Below are 23,924 nucleotides of genomic sequence, written 5' to 3'. Positions count from 1 at the left end.
GGAGATGCAGCTTTTCTTGTTGCTTAAGCCTGTTTGACTTGGGGTTTCTAGCCAAAGGCACCTAACCAGTACAACTTGGCTGCCATAAAAAGAGGAATCAAGTACAACACCTCTTGCTAACTAGTCTTGCAGAAAAATAGAAATAATAAACCAAATATTAATCTGATCAATTTTCTAGACCCAATATTAATTACAGGACACACAAAGGAGAGAGGAACACATTTACACAGAACACAATCAACAAAATCCAGATGTAGATGCCTATGTAGGAGAAATAAATGGGTTCTTCCAAAAAACATTTTCAAGGAAAAAAAAAATGAGATGTAGGGAAATCTATAGATCAAAAGAGACTTAAAAGATATATCAACCAATTATAATTGTTTACCTTAATTGATTTCTGATTCAATCTGTTAAAAAGTTTATGAAATTTATGAAACAGTTAGAAATTCTTTAGTGCATGTGGAACATTCTCAAGGATAGACCATATCTTGGGGCACAAAACTAGTATTTCAACAAATTTAAAAAAATTGAAATTATAACAAGCATATTCTCTGACCACAGTGGTTTGAAACTGTAAATCAACTGCAAAAATAAAGCTGGAGAAAAAACCCCACAAATATGTGGAGATCAAATAACATGCTACTGAACAACTACTTGGTCAAAGAAGAAATAAGAGATCAAAAGATATGAGGTCTGATTTGAAAAATACAATGAATGTTTGGGACGGCTAGATGGCTCTGTTGGTTAGAGCACAAGCTCTTAACAACAGGGTTGCTGGTTCAATTCCCACATTGGGCCAGTGAGCCGTGCCCTCCACAACCAGATTGAAGACAACGAGCTACCACTGAGCTGCTGGTGGGGTGGCTGGATGGCTCAGTTGGTTAGAGCGCAAGCTCTTAACAACAAGGTTGCCGGTTCAATTCCTACATGGGATGGTAGGCTTTGCCTCCCCCCCCCCCAACTAGATTGAAAATGGCAACTGGACTTGGAGCTGAGCTGCGCCCACCACAACTAGACTGAAGGACAACGACTTGACTTGGAGCTGATGGGTCCTGGAAAAATGCACTGTTCCCCAATATTCCCCAATTTAACAAAAAAATATGATGAATTTAAATTCATCATATAAGTATAATGAATTTAAATTCATTTAAATTTTAAAAAATCACTACAGTAAAAGACATATTGCCATTAACACCCCTCAAAATACTCCCCCTTGCTTCCAACACATTTATCCCATTGTTCCTGCAACTTTCTGAAGCAGTTCTGGAAGTCCTCTTTCATGCTGTCATGGCTGCCTTGATGTTCTGAATTGATTCAAAATGTTTATCTTTCACGGTCATTTTGACTTTGGAAAAGAGCAGAAGTCACATGGTGCCAGATGCGGTGAATAATGTGGATGAGGACACACCGTAATGTCATTATTTGGCAGAAATATTTTGAAGGGAATTAATGGCAATGTGTCTTTTACTGTAATAATTTTTTTTCATTTAAACATTCACCATATTGTTTGATCATACCTCATACATAGAGATAAATGAGAATGACAATATGACATATCAAAATTTGAGGGATGCAGCAAAAGCAGTACTAAGAGGACTACCTCAAGAAACAAGAAAAGTCTCAAATGAACAATCTAACATTTCACCTTAAAGAACTAGGGAAAGAAGAACAAATGAAGCCCAAAGTCAGCAGAAAGAAGGAAATAATAAAAATTAGAATTAAACAAAATAGAGAACAAAAAGACAATAGAAAAAATTACTGCAACAAAGAGCTGGCTCTTTGAGAAGATAAATAAAATTGACAAACCTCTGGCTAGACTCACTAAGGAAAAAAACAGAAAAGACTCAAACGAAATCAGAAATGAAAGAAGAGAATTTATAATGGACACCACAGAAACACAAAGGATTATACAAGAATACTATGCAAGTTTATATGCCACCAAATTAGATAACCTAAATGAAATGGACGACTTCTTAGAACTGTGTAACCTTCAATATATAACCTTCCTAGACTGAATTATGAAGAATTGGAAAACCTAAGTAGACTGATCAACAGTAAGAAAATCAAAACAGCCATTGAAAACCTTCCCAAAAAAACAAAAGTCCAGGACCAGACAGCTTCACTAGTGAATTCTACCAAACATTCAAAGAAGACTTAATACCTATCCTTCTCAAACTCTTCCCAAAAAATTGAAGAAGAGGCAATACTTCCTAACACATTTTATGAGGCCAACATTACCCTGATACCAAAACCTGGTAAGGACAGCACAAAAAAAGAAAATTACAGGACAATATCTCTGATGAATATCAATGCAAAAATTCTAAACAAAATACTAGAAAATTGAACACAATGATACATTAAAAAGATAATACATCACGATCAAGTGGGGTTCAATCTAGAGAAGCAAGGATAGTTCAACACATGCAAATCAACCAACGTGTTATACCATATAAACAAAATAAAGGATAAAAATTATATGATCATATCAATAGATGCAGAAAAAGCACTTGACAAGATACAATGTGCATTTATGATGAAAGTCCTCGATAACATGGGTATAGAAGGGAAGTACCTTAATATAACAAAGGCCATATACGACAAACCCTCAGCTAACATCATACTCAATGGTAAAAACCTGAAAGTGTTCCTCTAAGATCAAGAACAAAACAAGGATGCCCATTCTCACCACTGTTATTCAATATAGTACTGGAGTCTGAGCCAGAGCAATCAGGCAAGAGAAAGAAATAAAAGGCACTCAAACTGGGAATGAAGAAGCAAAATGATCACTTTTTGCAGATGACATGATTCTATTTATACAAAACTCTAAAGACTCCCCCAAAGACTATTAGAAACAAATAAATTCAATAAAGTTGCAGGATATGAAATCAATGTACAAAGATCCATTGTGTTCCTATATACTAACAACAAAATATCAGAAAAAGAAAGAAAAAAAAATTCCATTTGCAATTGCAACAAAAAAGATAAAATATCTAGGAATAAACTTAACAAAGGAAGTGAAGGACCTACACATTGAAAACTATAAGACATTGTTGAAAGAAATTGAAGAAAACACAAAGAAATGGAAAGATATTCCATGCTCATGCATTGGAAGAATCAGCATGGTTAAAATGGCCATGTTACCTAAAGCAATATAAAGATTTAATGCAATTTCCATCAAAATCCCAATGGCATTTTTCAAAGAAATAGAGCAAAATTCATCAAATTTTTATGAAGCCACAAAAGACCTTGAATAGCCAACGCAATCCTGAGAAAAACGAACAAAGCCAAAGGTATCACACTCCCTAACATCAAATTATAGTCAAAGCTACAATAATTAAAACGGTATGATATTGGCAGAAAAGTAAGACACACAGATCAATGGAGCAGAATTGAAAGCCCAGAAACAAACCCACATGTATATGGGTGAATAATTTTCAACAAAGGAGCCAAAAACACACAATAGAGAAAGGAAAACCTGTCTGATAAATGGTGTTGGGAAAATTGCAAAACAATGAAACTAGACTTCTATTTGACACCATATATCAAAAATTAACTCAAAATAGGTTAAAGGTTTAAATATAAGTTCTGAAACAATAAAACACATAGAAGAAAACATAGGTACTAAACTTATAGACCTTGGTCTCAGAGAGGCTTTTATGAACTTGACCCCAAAGGCAAGGGAAGTAAAAGCAAAAATAAATGAATGGGACTACATACTAAATAAAACACATCAAACCAAAAAGTGTCTGTAAAGTAAAAGACACCATCAACAAAATGAAAAGGCAACCAACTGAATGGGAGAATATATTTGCAAACAATATATATATGGTCAAAGGACCTGAACACTTTTTCCAAGAAGACATACAGATGGCCCACAGATATATGAAAAAATACTCAATTTCACTAGCTATGAGGGAAATGCAAATGAAAACCACAAAACTCATACCTGTTAGAATGGCCATTATCAATAAGACAAGGAATAACAAGTGTTGGAGAGGCTGTGGAGAAAAAGGAAGCCTCATTCACTGCTGGTGGGAATGTAAACTGACACAGCCACTATGGAAAACAGTATGGAGGTTCCTCAAAAAAATAAGAATAGAGCTATCATATGACCAAGCAATCCCTCTTCTGGGTGTCTACCCCCAAAATTTGAAAACATTTATTCATAAAGATATATATACCCCTATGTTCACTGCAGCATTATTCATGGTAGCCAAGACAGGGAAACAACCGAAGTGCCCTTTGATGGATAATTGGATAAAGAAGATGTGGTACATTTATACCATAAAATGCTACTCCGCCTTAAGAAAAGATAAAATACTGCCATTTGGGACAACATAAATGGATCTTGAGAGTATCATGCTAAGTGAAATAAGATGGAAAAGAACAAGAACCATATGATTTCACTCATATGTAGGATGTAAAACCGAAAGCAACAAACAAACAGACAAACTTATAGACACAGACAACAGCATGGTAATTACCTGAGGGGAAGGGTAGTTGGGGGGAAGAAGAGGGTAAAGGGGGCAAAATATATGGTGACAGAAGGAGACAAGACTTTGAACGGTGAGCACACAATGCAATATACAGATGATGTATTATTATAGAATTGTACACTTAAAACTTATATAATATATTAACCAATGTCAGCCCAATAAATTTAATTTAATTTTTTAAAAATATTGGCCTTAAGTTGATAACTGTTGAAGCTGATAAGTACATGGAGGTTCCTATTCTATCTCCCTTCATATGTTTAAAATTTTTCATACTAAAAAGTTAACAAAGAAAAGATACATCTGTACTGACACACAAAAATATACCTCAGAAATACCTTCTTTCTCTTGTATTTATCAAATGCCACCCCTGTCTACTGTATCCTTCACATCAACATACAAATAGGTTTAGGTATTTCCATTCCTAAAAAAAAAAAAAAAAAGTTTCCGGACTTCTCGTCTCCAAACAGATGCCATCCCGTTTCTCTGCTCACCTTCTCAAGTTATCTGGCCCCCAGTTTTGCTTCCTCCCCACCCACATTGCAATCAGCCACTCAGGTCTGCTCCTGGCCCCACAACTTCACGCCTTCAAGCTACTCCTGACAAGGTCCCCAGCAGTCTCCAGGTTGCCATAGTCAACAGCCATTTTTATAATTGGAACATCCTCACAACTCTCAGCAATCTCTGATGTAGTTGACTGTTCCCTCCTCCACAGGATCTCCACTTATCTTGCCCTTTGTGACACCACTTCACCTGGCCTTCTCCTCCCTCTATGCCCCCTCTCCTGGCTCCCTTCCTGGGTCTTAACTCTGCTTAACTCCAAGGGTCCTCTGTCCTGGGCCTGCTTCCTCTCATACGCTGTGTCCCCTTTGATGGTCTCTCCTATTCCCATGGTTTTCACATCCTCTGGCTCCCAGACCTCTCTTCCAAACTCCCCACTCAGGTGTCCAGCTGCCTCCTTGAATACCTCAGAGGTCATGGCAGGCAGCAGTTAACAGTATGGACCCTAGATCGCAACTACTTGGGATTGAATCCTGGCCCAGCAGCTTCAAAGCTGTGTGATCCTGAGAAATTAATTAACCTCTCTGTGACTCAATTCTTTCAGTTATAAAGGAGGAATCATAAATAATACATGTACCCTCTCACAGCTATTAGGAGGACTAAATGAGTTAACGGATATAATGGATGTAAGTTAAGGGATATAAAGCACTTAGAACAGTGCTTGGCATATGTTAAACACTCAGTAGATGCTAACTAGAGTTGTCCCTCAGGATCCGCAGCGGATTGGTTCCAGGACCCCCACAGATACCAAAATAAAAAAAAACGCTCAAGTCCCTTACAGAAAACAGTGCAGCATTTGCCTAGAGGCTACAGCAGGGTACACTTACGTATCACTTCAGTCATGTGGAGTCAGCATAGTGCTCGCCTGTGGCAAACTCAAGTTTTGTTTTGGGAACTTTATGATAATTTTTTTCCAAATATTTTTGATCCACATTTGGTTGAATCCATGGATGTGAGACCTGAGGATATGGAGGGCCAACTATTTTGATATCTCATGGGCATCTCAAATTTAACATGCCTCAAGTGGAACTCCCTACAGCTAGTACCCTGTAGAGGGGGGGAAAATGTTCCTCTCCAGCCTTCCCCCACTCAGGAAACAGCACAACTACTCACGTGTTCATTCCAGAAACCTGGGAGTTGTCCTTGGTTCCTTCCTTTTTTCTCACCATCTTCCTCTCTACCCACCCACTCTTCATCAAATCCCATTAATACTAAGTCAAAATATATCTCAAATCTATCTATCTTCAGGATCAAATATATGGTGATGGAAGGAGATCTGACTCTGGGTGGTGAACATACAATATGATATCTAGATGATGTATTACAGAATTGTACACCTGAAACCTATGTAACTTTACTAACCATTGTCACCCCAATAAACTTTAATCATTAAAAAAAAATCTCTCTCTCTCTCTCTCTACCTCCACAGCCTCCTCCTGATCAAAAATTACCATCATGTCCCAACTGGACAACTGCAATAGCCTCTTAGCTGCTTGTCCTTCCCCTTTTCCATTTCCCCTTTAATCTGTCCCCCACCTTCTCCCATACAGAAAAAAAAAAACCCTATACAAATGTAAATCATCATGTCTCTTCCTGCTTAAACCCTTTACTGGTTCTCATTTCTCTTAGAATGAAGACCAGATCTCCTACCAGGCCCTGCTTGGACCAACCACAGCCCACCTCATATATGCTTTCTCCCTTGCTTTCTCTGCTCCAACTTCCTGTAACAGGAGAAGGTCTTGTGCACCTCAGGGCCTTTGCACTTGCTATTCCTTCTGCCTAGAACACTTTTTCCCCTGGTGTTCATATGACTACCTCCTTCTTATTCTTCAGCTTTCACTTTACCTGAGGTCTTTCCTTATTGTCCTACTTAATTATCTCATCCCCCAATTATTTTCAAGCATAGCAGCCTGCTCTCTGAATTTATCACATATTTATTTCTATTTTTTTGGTGAATGAGAAATACTGCGCTTTTTTTTAAAGATTTTATTGGGGATGGCGAACAGGACTTTTTGGGGAAGAGTGTGTACTTCCAGGACTTTTTTCCAAGTCAAGTTGTTGTCCTTTCAATCTTAGTTGTGGGGGGTGCAGCTCAGCTCCAGGTCAAGTTGCTGTTGTTCGTTGCAGGGGGTGCAGCCCACCATCCCTTGTGGGAGTCAAACTGGCAACCTTGTGGTTGAGAGGACACTGGCCCATGTGGTAATTGAACCGGCAGCCTTTGGCGTTAGGAGCATGGAGCTCCAACCGCCTGAGCCAGTGGGCCAGCCCCCTACATATTTATTTCTTTGTTTAAATTTCTTTGTTTATGGCCTGTCTTCCCCACTGGAGAGAACAAAAGCCAGGGATTTTTGTTTGTGTGTTTGTGTGTGTGTGTGTGTGTGTGTGTGTGTGTGTGTGTGCATGTGTGTGTGTTATGTGTGTGTGTGTCTGTGTGTGTGTTTGTGTTCCTTGAGGAACAGGGCCATGTAATTGCCATATTCCTAGCTCTATAATTCACACTTGGCATTAGCAGGTGCTCAGCAAATATTTGTTAAATGTATTATTGGATTGTTGATTTATAAAGAAAGTCAGTGATGAATGTGTATGGTATAGTGGCAATTATGAAAGTCAGTCCACCAACTTAGACATACAATGACATTATATCCTGGATGCTCCATTCACCCTAGGAAGTTGGAAACAAGTTGAACTTTAATCCTCCTGAGGCTGGGACGCAGTTCCAGGATATTCAGCAGGGCCAAATTTGCTGGGTGGTGGGGAAGGGCAAGGAAGGAGACTGGGGGGAGGAGGAGGTTGGACAGCATCCAGCCCTCAGGCAACAGTGATCACTGCTGAGACATAACCCTCCTGTCTCATTGGCCCCTTCCTTCCCGTGCTTTACACTGTGTCTGTTTGGGCTTGGGACTGGGGAATATTCTGCAAGCTGCCTATGGTCCTGCCTGCCTATAAAACCCATGAGCCATTCCTCTCTGGGGACGCTGCCAAGAAGCAGGTGGCGGACTCTCCCTCCCATTCTTGTCCAAGATACTTGTCTCTGCTGATGCATTCCCTTCCCCTCAGGGCTTCAGTTTTTGAAACTCATAAACCAGCTTTTCTACTTTCTGGTCTGACACATATGTTTATCTCCAGGGGGGCAATGAGCACAGAAAAATAGAAAAACGTAGGAAGGAACAAACTAGATTAACATCAAAATACAAGATCTTGCTGGTTAGCATTTAGGGGCTGGAGGGTCCAGTGAGGAGGCAGCAATGCAGGGGAGATGGGGCCATGGAGAAGGAGAGAAGTGGATGGATAGCAGAGCTATCCGGGAGATAAAAATCAGCAGAACTATGTGAGGGAGTGGATGGGGGTGGGGGGTAAGGAAGCAGGTGACAAGAATGACTTCTAAGATTCTACGCTGGGAGATGGGATGGCTTTGCCATGGCACATGGTGTTCCCACTTGTGGAACACCCTCCTCCACTGTAAATCCTTCACCTGGCAGACTCCTACTCAGCCTTCAGATGCTCCATTCTAAAGAAACATCACTTCTTTAGAGCCACCTTAGTGACCCCAGGTTCTATCAGATTCCTCAGCTTTCTATTCTCACTTTCCTTTGAATATTTACTAGTCCTCACCTGACTTCCAGGTCTATGAGTTGATTTGGGTTCACCCTGGCATCCCCAGTGCCTGGCACATAGTAGGTGCTCAATAAGCAAAGTCTCCATAATGCAGGCAGAGGAGGCTGGAGTATACCTTGCAGGCTGGTGTTTGTCAACAGGGAGTGGAGGTTGTTGGTTTTCAAAATACAAGGACTCCCTTCACCACCTCTACTCCAAAAGGGAAGGTGTGCTCACTCCACCCACTTTAAGAATCTGTGTGTGTGATGAGACTATTACTCGGTCTGCAGTGACCATGCACATGAGACTGGATAGAGAAAAGGTTGACAAGCCTTGCTCTTACCAAGGCCTGTTGGAGGTTCTGGAGTGGATACAAGCAAAAGTTGGAGGATCTGTCGACCTGGGGCAAAGCATGGAGGGAAGGAACAGGAGGAGCCTGGGGGTGGCAGAGAGGCCTCCAGAGGTGTTCTAGACACCAGAGCGATGGGATGACCACGTGCAGTCCCTGCCTGCTGACAACGGTCCCCAGGGGCCTTCCCAACATGCTCTGAAGAAAATAAATACTCCACAGAACCCACTAGTGTGTGTTCCACGAGTTTATTTTGTTCATGGTTGTGTCTAGAAAGGTGCCTGTGTGTAGAAAGGCACGTAGTAGTAGAGACTTCCAAAAGTGTCCGTTGGCTGTAGAAGGAAGGAGAGAATGTTCTCAAAGTACTCCGTGAGTCTGGGGGAGGCACAGGGGATTACCACGCCCATGAGGGAAAAAGGCTGTTGTGCAGATTAAACAAGATAATATAGATGAAAGTCCTGGCAGGTTAATAAACTCAGGTTCAAAATCTGTGGCGAGAAGCTAAACTGGAGGGGGGGCGTGGATGGGAGGGATGAGATAGGAGACGGTTGGGTGGGAGTCACATAGGGGCCCGCTGGGGACAGCCCCCTGAGAAACTTCAAGGGGTCTTCTGAGAGCCTCAGCCGGACCCAACATGATTGACACTCCCGCCCCACCCTGCTGACCGGCAGGAATTTGCCCTCGTGACCTCCCCAGGCTCAGTTCTGTCACCATAGCGACCAACCGCAGAACAGCGGCCTGATTGTCCCTGCTCAGCGGGGCAGGTGAAACCCTGGCCACGTGACCGATACTGGTCCAGGTGCGGTTACGCGACACCCGCCGCCTCCCCGCCTTAACCCATTCAACGCCGTCGCCACCGGGGTGCAGTGTCCCCGCCCCCGCAGGCCGCACCCCTTGGGCCTGCAGTCCCGAGCCAGAAGGGCGGAACACTGCATTAGGCGTCACACAGCCCGGGAAGGAATGCGGGCTGGGCCATGCACGGGCTGAGTGATTGGATCTGGGTTACTTCACCTCCGTATCTCCATTTTCACAGCAGTAAAATGAGAGTGAAAACACCATTCCACGTCACAGGGGAGTCGGGACTACTGGGAACAAGGACGCAAAAGTGTAGACTCAACCTCCTCGCGGTTCTCATTCTGCACCGTTTCTCCCCCTCCCCCACACCACCTCAGCATAGCAGGGGTTCAGAAGGCCTGCCCTCCAGCGGCTTGACACCCCCAAAGGAGAGACCCTCACCAACCAACAGCGAGTCCACTGGCTCGTTCCTAACGAGGTGAGGAACCGTGGGCCGGCCCCAGGTTCACTCATCCCCAACACTCCATCATCAGAGTTTTTCCCAGGTAGCAGCAAGTGGAAACCTTAAGCCCACTGGTTTTTCTGCTTGTTGATGTTGCCCTAAGCAGACACACCTGAGGTCCTGGGGCCGAGAATGCCTCAATATCGCTTCTGCCCCTAGACTCAGGGATCTGACTCTGGGCTGATGTCAAGCGTCCTGGGTCAGGCTCAGGTTATTGGGCTGGACAGTAGGCTGTAGTGGGGGTGGTTTGAAATACTACCTTTCTGAAACACCAATATTAGGTGAACCCCCTTCCCCTTCTTCCACCAACTCTAGAAAAACACTGCTTGATCAACTCTCTGAGCATGCCCCCTCCCCCGCCAGGCCTTGGACCAAGCCCCCCAAGCCCTGGAAAAGCCTCCATCCAGGGCTCAGGTGTCCTTATCACTTCCCTAATGACTATGCTGACAACAAATGATCATACCACCTGCTGTGTGTAGAGTCTCCAATGACTTCAAAGCCCTCCTCAGATTAGACAAAACACCTACTAGTCCCCAGGCTGATGGGGGCCATTTCACTCAGCAAGACATTTATTAGGCCTTAGAGTTAGGATGCCTCCTACTGGTCAGGACTCCATCCAGCCTGCCCTAAAGACGTGGTTGGGGGTGGGGTAACACTGGCTAGCCCAGGTGTCATCTCCTGGAGGGGTCACAGACCCAGCCACGAGCTAAGCCTCAGTGCCCTGAATCTGTCCATTATCATTCAGTAAAATTACTATTGCCCTTTGCACCAAACAAAACATGGACAAAACATGGCTCTGGTCCTCCAGGAGCCCCCAGCCAATGGTGGACACAGAGAAGGTCAGTTCTATAATACTGTGTAGTAGACTTGCAAATGCTTTGAGAACATGGAGTGGAAGAGATTAGTTTCAAGGGGGAAATCTGGGAAGGCTTGAGGGGGAGATGGCAATTATACTGGACTCAGGCAACTGGCTGTCTGGAAGGCAGACACAACATCCCAGCAGTGGGAGTGTGCGGGAGGAGGGTGGTAAAACCTAAAGGGTGGTGTGTAATGTAGTTTTCTGGGTGCCTCATTGGGTAATAAGAGAATGGGGAGCATAGGCAGAAATGTAGGTAGGATCAGACTGTGAGAGTCTTGGAATTTGGTGAAGTTTCAATGGTCAGCTTTAGGGATGGGGAGTCCCTGAAGGTTTCCGAGAAGAATGCTGTAGCAAGAGCAGGTACTCTTACAACCGCTGGAAAATGGACTGCAGCAGAAGCCAGATGAGACCTGAGCTCAGAGACCTGAGACAATACTACCAGTGCCACCACGATCCCAGACTGGGGAGAGAAGATGGCAGCGGGTCAGGATTGCAAAGGAACGTGATCTCTCTGCAGGATTTCTAAGGGTGAGAGGATAGTGTATTACTTTATTGGTAAATGGGGGCGGGGGGGAGAATGAAGAGGAGGTGGGAGAAGATCTGAGCCATTTCAGCTCAGATGCCCCCACCAGTACAAACACCTGGCCAGGGTTTGACCTTGGCCTCCCATCTTGACTCACATCACGAATGGCAGACCAGAGGGTTCCGGTTTGCCTCTGTTTCCCCACCTGTAAAGGGCGGGGATGTGATTAAAGATAACTTCCAGAGTCCCTCTCAGCTATTCCTAGAGTCCACGACTTCAGAATGGGTAAGAGATGCTCCGTCTGTCCTGTCTGGGCCTCGGGCTCTGGAGTACTGCGCGCTTCACGCCTGCGCCCGCCTGCGGCACGGAAAGTATGGCACCCACCCAAGACGGTGCGTCAGGGCAGGGAAGCAGACCAGGTGCAGCGACGGGAGCGGGCCAAGGCAGAGCCTCCTTGGCTTGCCAAGGACCTGTCCCGTGGCTGCCCAGAGCTCGCGCCAAAACCCAAGACATCCTGACAGGCTGGGACCGATTCCCAGAAAGCAGGGTCCTGTCTCCCCGCAAGGATTCTGAGCGGGGAGGGGCTGGGCGGAGCTCCGCAGGGGCGGGGCTAGGGGCAGTGCTCCGGCGGGCGGTCACTGTGCCTGAGGACATAACGTAGCGGCGCAAGGGGCGGAGCTGGAGGGGGATGGACAGCTTCTGGGATTACGTAAGGAAACGTGAGCAAAGGCGGGGAGGAATTTGCGATAGGGGGCGGGGAAAAGGCGGAGCTCCAGTCAGAACTGGACGCGGCTCCGAGCAAAGGCGGGAGGCGGAGCTAGGGTACAGGACTTGCAAGCGAGGTGCGTGCTGGGTAGTAGTGGCTCCCGGGTATGCTCTGCTGGGCCTGCGCCAGGAGGCTCCCCTACAGGGGGCTCAGCCCTTCCAGAACCAGCTTCTCCAGGGTTCATGTCGCACCCAGCAGCAGCGGACCAGGCGGTGCCGAGCCGAGGTCAGTCAAGGGCGCCCGGTGGGAGGCAGTCCTTTAATCGTTCCCCTCTGGTCCCGCCCCGATGGCTCCACCTTCCCCGCATGGGCCCGCCCCCTCTCAGCCCGCTCCTCCCAAACCACTTCACCAGCCGGTTCAGAATCTCCCCCCATCCTTGCTCCTCCCTTTAGGCCTGTGCCGCTTTCCTACAAGCTTCTGGACGGGGAGGCGGCCCTCCCGGCCCTCGTCTTCCTGCATGGACTCTTCGGCTGCAAAACCAACTTTAACTCCATCGCCAAGGCCCTGGCCCAGCAGACAGGCCGGAGGGTGAGCTTCCGGGGAGGCGGGGTCCCGTAGGAGGCGGGGCCTTGTGGGCGGGACCAGAGATGAGGGTGAGGCTAGGCCCGCTTCTGTGCCCTCGCTGCTTGGCCCCGGCTGAGCAATGACAGATCTCTGAAGAAATGAAAGGACAGGTTGACCTAAGAATGGAGCCCGCAGGACAGACCCAGGCCCTAGATGGACTCCATTCATTCCCTTGTGTTTTCTTCCATCCAGTCTATTCCCATTTGCATGCTCTACTCTGAGCTATGCCCGTCTGTCCAATGCCTGAGTGCCAACACCCTCCCCGCTAAGAGGACCAGCCCCTGGTTGTTCACCAGGGATGACAGGGAGCTTATCACCTCGTACAGCAGCCCATCCTTCTGTGCTTCAACTGTTGGAAATTCTTGGCGTCGGCCTTCTCTGGGGTTGCCACCCAGCTCCGCCAGACCTTCAGAGATGTGGTCACACTCCTTGGGCCTTCCCTTCTGTGGCAGAGTGGCCCCAGGTTCTTCTTCTGGGCTCCCGAGGGAACTGAGCCCTCTCACCATCTGCACCCTTCTTCCACTTCAGGATCTCTCCCCAGGCTCTCCACCCCCGCAACCTGCCTGTCTTCCAGGCCTGTCTACACCCAGAATTTGGATGTCAGTGCTGCCCCTCTCACCTCACTCCCCAGGTGCTGACAGTGGATGCTCGGAACCATGGTGACAGCCCCCACAGCCCAGACATGAGCTACGAAGACATGAGCCAGGACCTGCAGGACCTGCTGCCCCAGCTGGGCCTGGTTCCCTGTGTCCTCATTGGCCACAGCATGGGAGGCAAGACAGCCATGCTGTTGGCACTCCAGAGGGTGAGTTGTCCCTATCCAGGGCTTCCTCTCATCCACTATAGACTCTGAGTGCCCAGCAGGCAACCTGGGACACTCAAAGGAGCCTTGGATGGCCAAGTTCAGGATCCAGGAACTGTGCCTGTGACCCACTGTACCTGCCCTAAGGCTGAGTCCCCAGTTTGGTTCTCTCCCACAGCCAGAGCTGGTGGAACGTCTGATTGCCGTGGACATCAGCCCAGTGGAGACCACATCCAGCTCAGCCTTTCCAACCTACATAGCAGCCATGAAAGCCATAGAGATCCCAGATGAAGTGTCCCGCTCCTGTGCCCGCAAACTAGCTGATGAACAGCTCAGCCTTGTTATCCAGGTGATGCCCCCAAGCCCCCCAGATGGTGCTGGTTGGGACCTGTCAAGGGAAGAGTGGTCGCCCCAGGTGTCACAGGGAGTTCCCCCAACTACACCCCCTACAGGATATTGCCGTGCGGCAGTTCCTGCTCACCAACCTGGTGGAGGCAGGGAGCCGCTTTGTGTGGCGGGTGAACCTGGATGCCTTGGCCCAGCACGTGGACAAGATCTTGGCCTTCCCAGTATGCCAAGAAGCCTACCCTGGGCCAACCCTCTTCCTCCTTGGTGGAAACTCTAACTTCGTACAGTAAGCCAGGCTGGGTGGCAGGCAGGGCATGCCTTACTTATCCAGCCATCAGCCCGGGTGCCTACCTCAGGGAGGGCTTGGGGGTGGGCAGGGGGCTCCTGAGAGCTTAGAAACACCGTGGGACATGTGAACTCACATGGCTCTCCATCTCTCCCGGCTCTGCCTCCACTTCTCTCTTTCTCTCCCCGTCTCCCCACTTTCACCCCTTGTTGGTGGCCTTCTCTTTGACGGACAGTCCCAGTCACTACCCTGAGATTAGACGACTCTTCCCTCGGGCCCAGATACAGACGGTGCCTAATGCTGGCCACTGGATCCACGCCAACTGCCCGCAGGACTTCATGGCTGCCATACGAGGCTTTCTGACCTGAGAGTTGCTGGCCAGAAGGGGCATGTTTCAAACCCAGGCTTCAGGACCCTGTGGCCTGCTTCATATTTCTGCACAGAAAGACTCAGGCAAGCATTGAAAGGGCATGAGTATGTAAAGGTAGTCAGACCTCAAGTTTAATGAATAAAGACACAGCTCTCAAGGTCCTGGGCTGAGCTCTCTCACCGCCAACGTCCCCATCGAACCAGGAGGAATGGGACCGAAGGGGCCCTGGCAGCTCCAGGTTCCATGGGGGCTCTCAAAGAGCTTCTGGACTCTCTGTGCAGCTGACTCTCAACCCGCTGCCTCACCAGCTGTTGCACGTCCTCCTGCGGGCAGGAGAGCAGGTTCAGGGGCAGACCCTGGGCCCATCTCCCTGTGCCTCCCGTGCCCAGCCGACATTCTCACCCTACCTCCCAGGCCTCCACCTCCTGCCTCAGTCTCAGTTTCTCCTCCAGGACCTCCAGCAGCTGGGCCTCCACAGCTCGTAACTTGGCTTTGCATGTGTCCAGCTCAGCCTCCACTGCCTGCTTCCTGCAGGTGGCAGGGAGGACAGCCTGAGGCCTGGGCCCTGCAGATCTGATGCTGGGCCCTGGGGGTGGGTAGGTGTGGCCACAGCCCCTGCCTTATGACTGGATGGGTGTTTGGCTTTCCCACAGGGAATGCCTGACTCCCCCCTCCCCTCCTATAGCAGCACAGAGTCGTGAGGGTAAGCCACCTACTGCTTCCCCAACCCCACAAACAACTGCCTCTCACTTAGCAATGGCTTCATCCCTCTCCTGGAGTACTTGATCCAGCGAGGGCTCTGCTTGGGTGTCCCCCAGTGCTCCCGTCACTGGGCTCTATTGTAGGGTGACAGGCGGGAACAGTGATCTGGGGCTCGCCTGGATGAGGTCCTTCTGCTCTGGTCTTATCCCTGATGCTGATGTCAGAAGGAGAAGGGTCCGAGACGTTCCAGATCTGCCACCCAGTGCCCCAGTTTCATGGATTTCTGAAAGTAGAGCAGGGAGACTTGTGCCCATGCTGAGGGGGTGGCAGGTGTGGCCCCTGCCTGGCCTAAGGGTAAGCATAGGGGGCAGGGTGTTTGGACCCCCAAGGAGGAAAGGAATTCTCACCTGATCCCCAGGAAAGAGACAGGGTGGATTCAGAAGGACACTTACCCCTCGAAGGCTCTAGACGGAGAGGGTGGCCTGGTGACAGGGACTCTTGTCACCCGGGTGGGGCAGGTACGGGACATGGCCCTTTGCCCTCCCTTCCTGGCAAGGCACTCCTGTCAGGCCCCGCCCCAGATGGGCAGGCCAGTCCTCTGCCTACCCTCCTAGATCCTGGAACCCTCAAAGCAGGCCCAGAGCTTCTCCTGTGTTCCTCACCCCAAGGGGGCGCTCTACCCACCTCAGGAGAAGAGAAAGGACGGCAAGGGCCGCTGCAATGCTGAGAGACATGCGTGCCCTAGCTCCCCAACCTGAAGGGTTGGCACCTTGGTACCTTGAATAGCATCATCCACACATATAACTATAACCTCACCTCAGCAGAAAACAGAAGGAAAAAGTTTATTTCTGGTAAATTCTTCCTAGTATCTTGAATGTCCATCTTCCCTAGCAATATTGTTCATTCCTCCAACATTTCCACCATTCTGATCCTTGAGCGTGGGTGGGTCTGCTGTGCTCTGGAGAGGGTCTCAGTGTCCCACGCCTCCCAATGTGACCATTGAGCACATCAGTGACGTCAAAGGTGTAAAAGGGAATTTTCCCTATTGAGAGGCTCTTCTGCCAGGTTACGTCTTGGGAATTAGGCCCTAAATATTTCCTCCGAGACCCCCGAGGAAAACCCCTTCAGACATGACTCCTGGTTGCTTGTGGGTCCCACTCAGCCAGGTACACTCCAACAGCCGGACATGACAATTTCTTTAGTTGAACCCCAGGTGAAGAGGTGGGGTTGCGCTGTATTCCCAAATACACCCCTTTCGTTGAGGTTCATTGTTTTGAGAGGCTGCTTTGTGCCATGATCCAGACAAGACTCCTGCTCTCAGGGACGTCCAGGGCTAGCAGGGGTGAAGCACAGCTAGGAAAGGATGTCAGAGTCCAGGGGCAGTGGGAGCACAAAGAAGGCCCCTCACGCCCAGTCAGTGAAAGGGTTCCACAGGAGCTTATCCAAAATGAATCTTGCAGCTGGCAGGAGTCAGCCAAAAGAAGGGCTAACACTGTTGCCAGACTTTTTTTTTTTTTTTTAACTTTTTATTTGGAAACTGCTGTTCAGTGTCCCCCCCAAAATATCCTTTTATGGTTAAAAAACACAAAACATAATATGGTATCAAGCAATGTACACAGTTGTCACATCTCTCTAGTCTCCCTTAATCTAGAACGGAACATTATTTGCAGCCTTTGGAGTTTCATGACCTTGACATTTTTGAAGATTACAGGGAAGTTACTTTGTAGACCATTCTTCAATTTGCATTTGTCCCATCCTTCCTCATGATTAGATCAGTGTTACACATTTTGGGAGGAAATATCAGAAATGATGCTGTCTTCTCATATCCAATATCATTTGCAACCATGACTGGCAGTAGTAATGTTGATCACTTGATCATGCTCCATAAGTCTTGGGGAAGGGAGGTGCTCTGAGACGTTGAAACTTCCTTCGTCCCACTTTCACCCGTAGGTTTCAGCATCCATTGATGTTTTTTGCCCAAATTAAGTATTACTACAATAGTTCACAAATGATGATTTTCTAATTTCATCATTTCTTCTACAATTATTTGTTGGTATTCTACTGTAAAGAACTTTTTCTTGGGGCGGCCAGATGGCTCAGTTGGTTAGAGCACAAGCTCTCAACAAGGTTGCCGGTTCAATTCCCACGTGGGATAGTGGGCTGCGCCCCCTGCAACTAAAGATTGAAAACGGTGACTGGACTTGGAGTCAGATTGAAGGACAGTGACTGGATTTAGATTGAAGGACAACAACTTGGAGCTGATGGGCCCTGGAGAAACACACTATTCCCCCCCCCCAAAAAAAAAAATATAACTTTTTCATCACCCCTATTTATTTATTTATTTATTTCTATCAGATGGGATCATGGTTTCCTATTTTATTCAATGCATTATAACCCATTCCTGTCTTTTATTTCGAAGCTCAAATTGTCCTAGGTTTGGTCAATAGGTGCCCCTTGCTGACCTCTTGCTGTTTGGATATGTGCCACCATTCTTTGAACACTGCCTTTCTTTATGGCTCAACAAGATATTCCAGGCTCATCTTATTTTTCCCTGCACCAGCTCTCGAATTAGCCATTTGTGGAAGAATACCTGCTTCTTTTTGGTGGGGAATAGTATTTCGAAACCAAGATCTGGGTGGGAGGTGTGCTTGTTGCCAATAGGGTAATCGCTACTCCCAGGCCCACTCAGGAGACACACATTTATACACACACATAACACACAGTTACATCTATGTTTATCTATGTGATGGTTAATTTTATGTGTCAACGTGACTGGTTAAAAATTATTTCTGGTTAAACATTATTTCTGGGTGCATCTGTGAGGGTGAGATTACCATTTGACTCGGTGGGCTGAGTAAAGCAGATGGCCCTTCCCAACGTGGGTGGGCTTCATCCAATCTGTTGAGGGCTTGAATAGAACTATAGGCAGAGGAAAGGTTGAATTCTTTCTCTTTCTAACTTCTTGAGCTGGGATACTGGTCTTCTCCTGCCCTTGTGCTGGTACATACATTGTCAGTGTTCCTGGTTCTCAGGCCTTCATACTCAGACTGGAACTACACTACTGGCTTTCCAAGTCTCCGGCTTACAGACGAAGACTGTGGGCCTTCTCAGCCTCCATCATCTGTGAGTCAACTCCTCATAATAAATCTCTTTCTATATATTTATTCTATTGGTTCTGGTTCTCTGGAAAACCCTAACAAATACAATTTACATATATGGAAAAAAATGTTTACATTTAGAGCTTAAATTCCAGTCCAATGGCACAGGATTTATCCCAGCTTTCCCCCTTCCCATATTTTACCCCATTTCCCCAAATGTCTTCAATATATTTAATAATCTGTTCAATCCCCCTGTCTGTATCGAATCTCCCAAAACAACCAGGCTCCCCCTGACTTAGACGCCCTCCTGACCTGGGCCCGACTTCTGTAAGGCTACCTTCTCGCCCCACTCCATTGCCTTTTCTTCCTTCTGGCTCCTCTGTCTCTGCCCATCCCTCACCTGTGAGGTGCATTTCACTTCCACCTTCAGCCCTTGTTTTTTCTCCTCCCAACCTGGGCACACAGGTGCTCAGCTGCAATGGCCTGCGCGAGGCAACACCAGCCTTCCCCAGCAGGTGGCAGCAGTTGCCAACATCAGGGATCCAGTGGGCAAGGGGCCTGTGGGATGGAAACCCCACGTTGCGCCCAGAGGCCTTGAAAGCTCCCAAATGTCCAGCCTTTCCCCCCAGTGCTCCTTTCTAGGAACACTGCTCATTTTCTTGTCTTCAGACGTCCCCATCAAATGAGGGGACAGACACCCCACACAGAATATATCCACACAGGAATAAGAGTTATAGTAGCATCAAGTACTATTCTTCACCAGGCCATCATTCTTTACGCCCCAATTCAAATGCCCCGCCTCTGTGAAGTGGTCCCTGGTCTCAGGGAGTTAGCTGCTCTGGCAACCCATGACGCCTTGTGTAGCAGTTTCTATTTTAAAGTCTGCCATGTTTCTGGCTCCTCTGGCTCTGCCCATCCCTCACCTGTGAGGGGCATTTCACTTCCACCTGCAGCCCTTGTTTTTTCTCTCTCTCTCACACACACACACACACACACACACACACACACAGACACACAGACACACACACACTCCCCTGCCACGGAGGGGGTCGGCTGCCCCTTCCTGTTCTGCACCCTCCCACGATTCCCCAGGGACAGAGCTATTCCTGAATCCTACACAAGCTGCCTCCGGACCCGTGAAGCCTTGTACTTCCCTGTCACTATCTTGTCAGTGTCAACATATTTCTCCCAGTCTGGACTGTGCCCTGCAACTTCCATCTCTACCCCAAATGGATACTCCTGCCTCCCAAGTCCCCAGCTGGTGTTCCACACCAACTCCTCATCGACCATTTACAGGTCTCCCTGGATGTCTGGGTTACACGTCCCAGTCTGAACTCCTCACCTGCCCCGATCTGCTCCTCCTCCAAGTGTCAATTCTGCTCTTATCTGCATATGGTCAGTCGCCAGGGCCGGAGCTTCTAGTTCATAATATCTGTCATTGTTTTCATGTTTCACAACAAACATATTCTTTTGATAATTGAAATAAAGTATATCATGTTAAATAAATCTCTTGAATCCCTTTGACCCTTTTCTCCAGCCTGACAGTCCTACTTTTGTTCAGACAGTCACAGTCTCTGGTGTCTCTCCTGCACTCCTTTCTAGCTGTCCTCCACACTGCTGCAGAGGGACCTCTGTTTTAAGAACCTTCTATGCTGGCCACACCCATCCTGGACCTCTCCCAGGAATTCCAGGCTTACATGGGCAATGGCCTACTTGCCCTCCCCATTGGGCTGTCTAATGGGCAACTCAAACTTAATAGGTCCAAACCCCAAATCCTGATTTACCTCTACCCCAACCTGCTTCTCCTCTAGTTCTTCCCCCACCTTTGCAAACTGCAACACCATCCGGGTGTTCAGGTCAAAACCTTGACCATAGTCATCCTTGAGATCGATCTCTTTTTCTCAGTTGGCTCTGACTTTAAAATGTATCCAGAATATGACCACTTCTCACCACTACTACTGTCATCACCTTTGTCCCAGCCACCTGCATCATTGCAAACACTTCCTAAATGATGTCCCTGCTTCCTCCATGTCCCCTTCGGTTTCCTCTCCACTGAGCAGTCAGAGCGATCCTGTTAAAAACCAAGATGGATCACGTGCCTCCTCTGCTCAACATCCCCCCCCCCCCCCCCCCGTGGCTTCCATCCTACTCAGAGAGTACAAGCCAAAAGCGCCATTGCTTACAAGGCCCTTCCCTCGACTTCTCTGACGTCGCCTTCCTCACTCACTGTGCTCCAAGCATCCTTGCCTTCTTGCTGTTTCTCCAACACGTTCCATGCTCATGGTCACTGCATTCGATGTTCCCTCTGCCCAGAATGCTTTTCCCCAGAGACATACATGTTTCACTTCCTCACCCCTTTTGGATACTTATGAGGTCTGACAATTAAGCTCGCAAACTCGTTGCAATGATGTTGCTCGCCTTTATTGATATCAAAGGGATTATTCATTATGAATTTGTACCAACTGGACAAACAAGTAACCAAGTTGACTATTTGGAAGTGCTGAAAAGGCTGCATGAAAAAGTTAGACAAAAACAACCTGCACTTTTCACCACCAATTCATGGCTCTTGCATCACGACAATGCACCAGCTCACACAGCACTGTCTGTGAGGGAGTTTTTAGCCAGTCAACAAATAACTGTATTGGAACACCCTCCCTACTCACCTGATCTGGCCCCCAGTAACCAGGGGGCCAGATCAGGTGAGTAGGGAGGGTGACTTTATCTTTCTTTACCTGAAGATAAAGGAAATATTGAAAGGAAGACATTTTGATGACATTCAGGACATCAAGGGTAATACGACGACAGCTCTGGTGGCCATTCCAGAAAAAGAGTTCCAAAATTGCTTTGAAGGGTGGACTAGGCTCAGGCATCTGTGTATAGCTTCCCAAGGGGAGTACTTCGAAGGTGACCATAGTGATATTCAGCAATGAAGTATGTAGCACCTTCTCTAGGATTTCACGAACTTAATTGTCCGACCTCATACTCAAATGCCACCATCTCAGCCCTCCTTGACCACCAAATTTAAAATTGGAATCCTACCTCAAACCCAGCACCCTCATTTCTTCTTTCCTACTTTATCTTCTCCATCGCATATTATCACCATTCTGTTATTTACTTGTTTGTTTACCATCTCTTTCCTCTACTAGAATGTGGACTCCATGAGGGAAAGAACTTTTGTGGAAGGACTTTTGTTGGTCCTGTTTTCTGCCACATCTCCGACATCTAGAACAGTCGGCACATAGTAAATGCTGACTAAATACTTTTTTTTTTTTTAAGATTTGTTGGAGAAGGGGAACAGGACTTTATTGGGGAACAGTGTGTACTTCTGGGACTTTTCCAAGTCAAGTTGTTGTCCTTTCAATCTTAGTTGTGGAGGGCACAGCTCAGCTCCAGGTCCAGTTGCCGTTGTTAGTTGCAGGAGGTGCAGCCCACCATCCCTTGCGGGAGTCGAACCGGCAACCTTGTGGTTGAGAGGACGTGCTCCAACCAACTGAGCCATCCGGGAGCTCAGCGGCAGCTCAGCTCAAGGTGCCATGTTCAATCTTAGTTGCAGGGTGACTAAGTACTTTTTGATTACAGGAATAAAAGTCTGATCCTTAATTGTCTCTTCCTTGTCTGCACAATAAAGTTTAACTTTCGAGGCCTCCCTCACTCATCTCCCACCCATGCTCACCCTTACACCTGAGCATCACAGCAGGCTCCGGAGATTCTCCAAGTGCTGCCCTCACCCCAGTGTCTTTGGGCACACACCTTCCTCTGTCCAGAAACCCTGCAATACCCCCTACTGCAACCCCACTCCTCCAACACACAGCTGGAGCATCACACCGCCTCTTGAAAGCCTCCCTGGATCCCTCACATATTGAAATCATATCTGTCTCTCCCATTACACTAGGAGCACCTGACAGAACAGTGATACCAGAGCATGGTATTCAAGAGAATGTTTGATGAATGAGTAAGTGATTGAATGAGGGTAAGACCTTTATCAGAAAGGCGGAGTTTAAGGTGAAGGGCACATGTTCATTTTTTATTTATTTTGCATGCTACCATTTAACATTCATTTCAGTAAGTGATGCTTGGCCTGACACTGGGGTTCTCTGAGAGCAAGACCTGTGTCTCCCCTTCCTGCCCTCTCCCTGCAGGGCCAGACATTGGGCTCTGGCGTGCACCCATGACCCACTCCATTGAATCATGCTACACACAGGAAAGCACTCTGTACCAGGAGTCAGGCAGCACTTTCCCTGCCACTTGTTCCCTGTAATCCTGAGCAAGTCCCTCTAGCAGGCCAGTCTTTGTTTTGCATAGGTCATATGAGGCACCGCCAATGCTTGTCCTGTGGGATCCTCAAGGTTGAGGGCTGGACAACTGGAAGGGGTGTGGCTGTCTCTCATGCCATGCTACATCTGAGCCAGTCTTGGGCCAGAATTTCTAGGGAAGGAAGGATGGCTGGAACAGTGTCTCCAGACTGTCTGCCAGCCAACTAACCTGTGCCCACAGTCTGGGAGAAGTGCCAGCCTGGACACACTGGGCAGCAGGGGGCTGGCCCAGCTCCAGAGCAACACCTTGGCAGCCCTGGGAAAGGGAAGGGGCAGTGCTTGACTTGAGGTCAAGACGGTGTGGGCCAGGGCACAGAAGGGACAGCTGGGGTGTGTGTGTGTGGCTGCTGTCCCAACAAGATGCTGGCAGGGACCAGAAAAAGAGCATCTGCTACTGACTAGCCCCCACCTACTATCCCTCTACAGTACTGCTAAGGTCTTCCCAGTAGAGCCAGAGGGAGCTGGACCCCAGCTTTTAGATTGGAAAGAGGATCTCAGGCTTGGGGCTGAGGCTCAAGGTTGGGGAAGCAGGGAAGGGGTAAGGAAAGGGTGCTACAACTTAGATTTCCCTTCCTTAAGAATAGAATGGTTCCTGCATTCTGCTGGGAGTGGAAACTAAAGGAAAAGGAGTGGTCATCCAGCATCAGACCTGTGAACTGAAAATCCTGGGGAAAGAGGGGGCAAAAGCCTGAATATGGGTGAGATAATGGGAGAAAGGAGGAAGGGCAGGGGCTCAGAGGCTGGAACTCTGAAGGAGGTTTTTGGAGGGGGCTGCCGGAGGTTCCAAGCAATAAAATCAAGAGGGGGGAATCCCACCTCCAGCAAACCCGAGGGATGTGAGGGGCTCTGGGGGTGAAGATCCAGGGTCCAGAACGAGGGATGCTGAGCAGCTAAGTCAAGGGGGCGTTGGGGCAGGTGAGGGAGCAGGGGCGCTGGGGCCCAATCCCAGGCAGGCATCACGCGTCTACAACGCATGGGGCTAGGTCCCCGGGCTTGGAC

At 47.9% G+C, this 23,924-nt stretch overlaps 1 protein-coding gene and 2 long non-coding RNA genes across 4 annotated transcripts; 2 read left to right on the top strand and 1 right to left on the bottom strand.

Moving 5' to 3' along the window:
* The first annotated feature begins 12,448 nt into the window (after window positions 1-12,448).
* Window positions 12,449-14,969, top strand: ABHD11 (abhydrolase domain containing 11). Its single transcript, XM_019754996.3, has 6 exons — window positions 12,449-12,667; window positions 12,835-12,970; window positions 13,638-13,811; window positions 13,987-14,157; window positions 14,261-14,442; window positions 14,678-14,969. The coding sequence occupies exons 1-6, from the start codon at window positions 12,549-12,551 to the stop codon at window positions 14,808-14,810; spliced, it is 915 nt and encodes a 304-aa protein (XP_019610555.2). The 5' UTR covers window positions 12,449-12,548; the 3' UTR covers window positions 14,811-14,969.
* Window positions 14,970-14,988: 19 nt separating this feature from the next.
* LOC141570657 (uncharacterized) lies at window positions 14,989-16,063 on the bottom strand. Of its 2 annotated transcripts, XR_012494930.2 has the most exons (4): window positions 15,967-16,063; window positions 15,563-15,797; window positions 15,220-15,340; window positions 14,989-15,135 (listed from the first exon to the last, which is right to left on the bottom strand). It is a non-coding gene; the product is annotated as an uncharacterized LOC141570657 (long non-coding RNA). The 2 variants fall into 2 exon arrangements; XR_012494931.2 differs by having other exon boundaries at window positions 15,563-15,968.
* LOC148758531 (uncharacterized) lies at window positions 15,979-20,118 on the top strand. The gene is made up of 2 exons (XR_016020744.1): window positions 15,979-18,637; window positions 19,909-20,118. It is a non-coding gene; the product is annotated as an uncharacterized LOC148758531 (long non-coding RNA).
* Window positions 20,119-23,924: the final 3,806 nt, after the last annotated feature.

Source organism: Rhinolophus sinicus, chromosome 3 (assembly GCF_057876585.1).
Source record: "Rhinolophus sinicus isolate RSI-liver-muscle chromosome 3, RSI-T2T, whole genome shotgun sequence".
Classification (NCBI taxonomy): Eukaryota; Metazoa; Chordata; class Mammalia; order Chiroptera; family Rhinolophidae; genus Rhinolophus; species Rhinolophus sinicus.
Note: the sequence above shows the minus strand (reverse complement) of the source record. Positions and strands in the feature narration are given on the sequence as shown.